The following is a 6,192-nucleotide window of genomic DNA, read 5'->3' on the forward strand; positions in this document are numbered from 1 at the left end:
AAAAAAAATCCCCTCCCTTGATTCAATGACACACCTCTTTTCGGTGAAGATGGAAAGCCGAGAATTGGAGTCCCACTTTTTTAAAAAGAAAATAGAAAATTATTTAATTATTCTAATATCTATCTATTATTAATTAAAATATTATTATGAATTATTTTTTTTTAGCTTTTTAAGTGAATAACCAAATTAATCCTAAACTACATTATATTCTAATAAATGGTTTAGTAACAGGAATAATTCACATACTTGAGTACTCAAAAATATCAAATTCAAACGTGCTCTTAGACTGTGAAACAAAAATATGTTTCGTTATTTTTTTGTTCTTTTACAATGAATAGCTAATTTAGAGATGTACCTTGCATTGGGACAGTAGAGGATATTTTGAGTCTAATGAGCTCCCTTCCTCGTGTATTTCTAATGAACTTGAGACTTCCTTTTCAAATATCCCAATTCATCACAACTTCTAATAGATAATCGATAAAGATGTGGCCATTCTAATGTGTGTCTCTGTGGATAGAAATTCCTCAAATTTTTAAGCGAAGAAAGCTCAAGGAGAGTCAACCTGGGAAACTCTAACAGAGGAGCAACAGATTCTGAAACTTGATCTTTTGCAACAATCACCTCTATACCACAATCACTTATTCGAAGCTCTTCAAGATCACGAAGCATGCCTTTGGCTATAGATGCAGGAAACAGACTAGTGAGGCTTTCACAATAGGAAACATGCACGCTCCTTAGACTTGGGAAGGAGACGTCTCCTTTATAGTGATTGCTCCACACATTCTTCAATTTTCGCAATTTATAAAGCGTTAACTTTTTCAGTGGCACAATCACTGATGATGACTCCGCCTCTTTATAATCATTCAAGTCTTCAAAATCAAACACCAACCAACTCCAACGTGTCACAGTCCCTAACTTCTAGTTCTTCCAAGTTGTTTAAAGATTTCAGCACACGAAGGGGCACCAATTTCACAAAGCCACAACTTTTCACAAACAATGTTTTCAAGTTCCTAAATGAGTTGTGTGAAAGTTGGTCCTCCCATATCAATGGAATCAAACCGATTGAATTAGATAATCGCAATATCTCTAATTTTGGAAGCAACACCTGTAGTTTACAGAAAATATGATCAAATGAAAATCACTTTTAATTCACAGACTTACTTTTCATGAAAGATTTTTTAAATGTCTAGATAAAACTCTCATCCACAATTTTTAAAGAGATTGCTGAAAGTTCAATCTGAAATTCCAAGTTCAAAAAAAAATCAAAAAAAAACTGTAAAATGCTATTTTAGCAAGCTTAATACCAAAGCAAGTACTTCTAGTGAATGTAATTTTTGCAGATACGTTAATAAAAAAAAAGAACAAAATAAGAACAAACTTGAAAAATGCCACAATAGCCTGACAGCAAAGTAAACAATTCTAGTAAAAATTAATTTTTGCAGGTAACTAAGTTTGAAATTTTGTCAGAAAATTAAAACAAAAAAAATAAGAATAATTACAATGATTAGTCATCAAAACCACGAGCCACATTCTCAGATATTTTTAGTGACAGGGACAATTTCCAAAAATATCAAATTAAGGTGCTTTTAGGCTGACGAATAATTTGAGGCATCATTATTTATTTTAATACTTGGAGTTAGCTTTTCTCTTTTATTAGCTAATTTTAAGTCATTAAAAAAATAGAAAGCTGCAACCTTCCATAATAGCCTAACAGCAAAACAAGTAATTCTAGTGAAAATGGTTTTTGCATACAAGTTTGAAGCTAAGTTTTGTAGGAAGATAAAATAAGAAAAAATGTGAATAAAATAATCTGAACATACCTTGTTCAAAAGCGACTCAGACATTTTATTGGATATGTTATTTGTTGCTGCTTCATGATGTGCTGAGTTCCAAACAATGGACTCAATAGTATCGTTACTTTCAATCTGAAGATGCCTTAAATGCAGAAATGATCTTCCATCATGACCATGTAGAACATTTTCAAGCCCATTAGATCCATATAAACACAAATCTTCAGCTCCTTTCATCAACTTTCGAACCCCAGGCTTCAAATAGATATCACTCTCAAGCTCAAGTTTCAATACGTTTGAAGTTTTATAGCTGACCGTCCACCGTTTCCAGTGCTTCCCAATGAGTATTTTGTATCTCATCAAATTCATATCTAAGAACAAATTCTCCGGCAACATCGAGACATTAGGAATATGAATATCTAGAGAACAGATTGGCAAGCCCTTCAACTCGTCAAGACTCGCGTTTTCATTAGCTTCGGTAGATCCTTCAACTTTCCACTGGTGAAAGCTATTTGCCATAAGCAAAACCCCCAATTTTTTGAAGCTAGATAGCAGTTTTGGTGGAATCACTTTGAGCTTGGAGCAGTGGGCTAAATTCAACATTTCTAAAGAAGTTAAATCTGCCAATTCAATAGGTAGTTGTTGAATTTCAGAGTAAGCAAGACTTAGGACTTTTAACTTCTTCAAGCTTCTAACCTCAATTATGTCTTCTAGCAAACAAGAGTGGAGACACAATGTTTTTAGTTTTTGCAGGAACATGAGCGATGGTAGTGATGAAAAATTTACATTGGTAAATGCCAACACTTTCAGCTCCTTTGATGATTTGAAAAACATCTTAGGTATGGCCAAATCACGTTCGGTGCTGTCTAGCAGAAAGAATTCTAATCTTGAACCATGCAGCTCTTCTGGAAGGTCACTGATGTCACTCTTCTGTAAGCAAATTCCCTTGTAGTCTTCGAGCTTTTTTTGGTCTGGCCATTCTTTCAAGCTTCTATGCCTCACAATGAATGCATTTAATTCATTGGGTGTGATCGATAATACAACATCTCGAAAGACGTCATGTATTGTAAAGCGGTGACTAGAAAAGCTATCAAGAAATAAGTTTAATGATTTTAGATCACCTACGGTAGTAGAGACTCCACTGTGGGCATCTTCTATGTTTTCTATGCCGTCAAGAATATCTAACCCCATAGAGTACATGAGCAGGTCCTCAATTGAGGGATCATGGGACAGCATGGCGGAGAGCAAGAACATACGTTTTTTCTCTGAGCTTAGACAATCATAACTCGACTTCAATATCGCATCCACCTCTTTAATTCCTGTGATGTTTCTCCTTAAAGGATGATTCAATCGTTTGTAGAATTCTTGCCACTCACCTAGATTTTTTCCCCTTAATGCCTTGGCAGCTGTTGCAATCGCTAATGTCAAGCCATGACACTTTCGAACAATCTGAGAGGCTATAGATATCAAGTTGTCAGGAGTGCTTGAGTCAATAGGAAGTTCAGAAGTCCTCTTGAACAACTCTAATGCTTCATCCTCTGACAAAACATCCACTTCGATAATTTCTTGACATTTCATGCGGTTTAACAACAGCATCTTATTCCTTGAAGTTAGTAAAATTTTGCAGCCTTCATTCTTTTTGCTATAACTTCCAACATCAACAAAGGGAATTCCAACTTTGCCCAAATCAAGTTCCTCCCAAAGATCATCCAATATTAGGAGCATATTCTTCTCTAGCTTCAACCTCTCACACAGACGACGAGCTCTTACTCCTTCAGATTTTTCATTGAGTTGGAAAGCCAGGTTCTCTGCAATCTCGCCTTGAATCTTCTCAATGTTCAATTCTTCAGAAACAGTTGCCATGATCACCTTTTCAAACATGGTTTGATTCTTCGCCTTCTTTGCTACCTCTTTAGCTATAGTGGTCTTGCCAACACCACCAAGCCCAGACAATCCAACAATACTAACACTAGGATTATGTAAGTGCTCCATAATTTGATTCACAATTTGCGTTCTTGAACCAATCCCTTCATTGCTTTCTCTGATGAGTACCTCTGGCATCGATGCGGGAGGAATAGGATATGAAAATCTATCAAAGTTTCCCTTTCCATAGATTTCAACAACTTGTTGTGCCATTGCCTTTGCTCTTTTGCTTAGTTTATAACGTAGCCACAGGTTGGGACAGGAAGTTACGCTACACTCTGTTTTTGCTTGACTCTCTTCTTCATGAAACATTTGTGTTTGCTCTAAAATCTCATCTACTTTGCCCAACCAATGCTCAACTTTCTCTTCAATTTGTTCTAAATTTTTTTTAGCATTATCTATTTGCTGTTGTTTGGAGCTTCTTTCAAGGGTGAGTTCCTCAAGTCGTTCATTGAGCTCCTCAATGTTTCTGTGATACTGAAACAGATAACGAAGCTGCTCCCAGGTTAGATCGATCACTAGATCCCGGAACTTGTCAACCAAACTACTCAATGTTCCGCAAGTGATATCCATTGAATTTGCACTCTGTTAAAAACATAGCCAAAACTCAATTAAACTTGGGTTGTGAACTGATGCAGAAATATTGGCACCCTTTTAACAAATGTCTCACCTTTTTTTTTTCCGAATTAATGACGATGAAAACTTGATTTCCACTTTTTCCCGTCTTTCCTTTTTCGCCCTGTGGAAATCAAAGCAAGAGTTTGGTCATTCAAATGATCACGATTGACAATATTAAATTATTTGCAGTCAGAGTATTTTTTGTTTTCATTCATGCAACATCAAGACATGATCACTAAATTTTGCACCCCCTGCAAATAGATATTTGAAATTCTAGAACACGTCACCATGCAGGTGAGATAAGGTGATAGGCAAGCTTATCATTAAACAATTAGGACATAAATTTAAAGTGCAGTTTTCTTTCTTCTTGAAGAACCATAAAAACCAGCAAAGTTAAAAATGACCACAGTAAAGGAAAAGTGCCAGCAAAAAATGCAAAAGGAGAAAACTTATGATTTTCTTTTATTTTTTAATAAGAAAAAGAGAAAGAAAAACAAAAATCAGAAAACAAAAATTGCAGAAAAATGTTGAAGAACAAGTTGAGAAATCAAGAAACAAGAAGTAAGGAATGCTGTGTAATTATGAAAGGAGACAGAGAGAACCAACAAAAATATAGCAGAAATTAGTGACAAGTGCCAAGAAAAGGAATAAAATTCAGGGAAAAAAATTTCTGAGAAAATGCCGAAGAAGAAGCAGGCATGAGGCTTTGGGAGGAGTAGATCGCCAAGGCTCTCGTGCACAGAGGAGTCAATGTAGCATATAGCGATGAATGAGACCCACATTAGTTAAAAGAAAAGGGCTGCATTAAAGGAAAGGCACTTTTTTGAAGTTGATTTGAAGCACATCACATTGGCAAAACACATAATACCGTGTGTTACGAAACGTTGAAAATGAAGAATAGAGATTAACTCTGAAGTGACAAAAAGGCGCGTGGCCCCCCCCCCCAAACAATTGTTACTTTACTGCTCTTTTTGGTTTTAAATTTATAAACTAATTAATTAATTCACATGAATTAAACAAATATCACTAATTTGATTATTTATATTGAATAAATTACAACATAGCATATAAATTATACAATTACCTTATTTAAGATTGTTGAATGCTATTGCGAAAATACTTTTTTTAAGGAAAAGGCAAGAACAAAGCGTTGCGAAAATGTGTTGAAAATTGTACAAAATAAACCACCTTTACATTTTCAAGATTTCATTTTCATATGCCAAAATATTAATTGATTGTTAAATTACACATTTTAAGCCAAAATATCTCTCTCTAATAAAAATGCTGCTTAAAATTAATTCAAAATTATAATTTCATAACATATTTCAAACTTGTTTTATTCATATATTAAATTTAAATATCTAATTCATGTGAACTCCGTGTTTTCAAACTCAGGGACTAATTAATGATTCCAACAGTAAAAGCTAGAATAACCAATTAGTCAAAGTTTCAATAAAATTAATATTTAATGGATCGAATCATACATAGTTAAAGACTTAAAGTTCAGTCAATAATCAAATTAAAATTATGAGACAAAAGGATTAATTTTTCCCTTAAAAAGCTCGGATTTTAGCCCCCAAAAAAAAAAAAATACAAGGGGGCATCCTTAGAGATAATGTACAACTAGGGCAGCCACACCTTAACAAGTAACTTGCCCTCAATATATGGTTGGAAGTTGGAACAGGTTTCTTCTTCTTTTGGTTGGTTGCTGTCTATATTCAGAAACACAAGAATATGCTGCAAGAGTTGAAAACCAAATGGAACTTAGTAAATACAGATCAATTAAACACAGACTGACTTTGGCATGGATATGTATTTTCAAACTTACAGTAGTGACCGATGTGAAACTTTGCAATTTCAA

The 6,192-nt window shown here is 34.5% G+C and overlaps 1 protein-coding gene across 1 annotated transcript; it reads right to left on the reverse strand.

Moving 5' to 3' along the window:
- Positions 1 to 562: 562 nt before the first annotated feature.
- Positions 563 to 5,981, reverse strand: LOC114715114 (probable disease resistance protein At4g27220; the record flags this gene model as incomplete). Its single annotated transcript, XM_028899906.1, has 5 exons — positions 5,970 to 5,981; positions 4,384 to 4,452; positions 1,821 to 4,298; positions 890 to 1,105; positions 563 to 783 (listed from the first exon to the last, which is right to left on the reverse strand). Coding segments are annotated over exons 3-5 (2,903 nt in total), but the record flags the coding sequence as incomplete, so codon positions are not given.
- Between the last annotated feature and the right edge of the window lie 211 nt (positions 5,982 to 6,192).

This window comes from Neltuma alba, unplaced genomic scaffold, assembly GCF_004799145.2.
Source record: "Neltuma alba isolate B1F8T4 unplaced genomic scaffold, ASM479914v2 tig00011574_pilon, whole genome shotgun sequence".
Classification (NCBI taxonomy): domain Eukaryota; kingdom Viridiplantae; phylum Streptophyta; class Magnoliopsida; order Fabales; family Fabaceae; genus Neltuma; species Neltuma alba.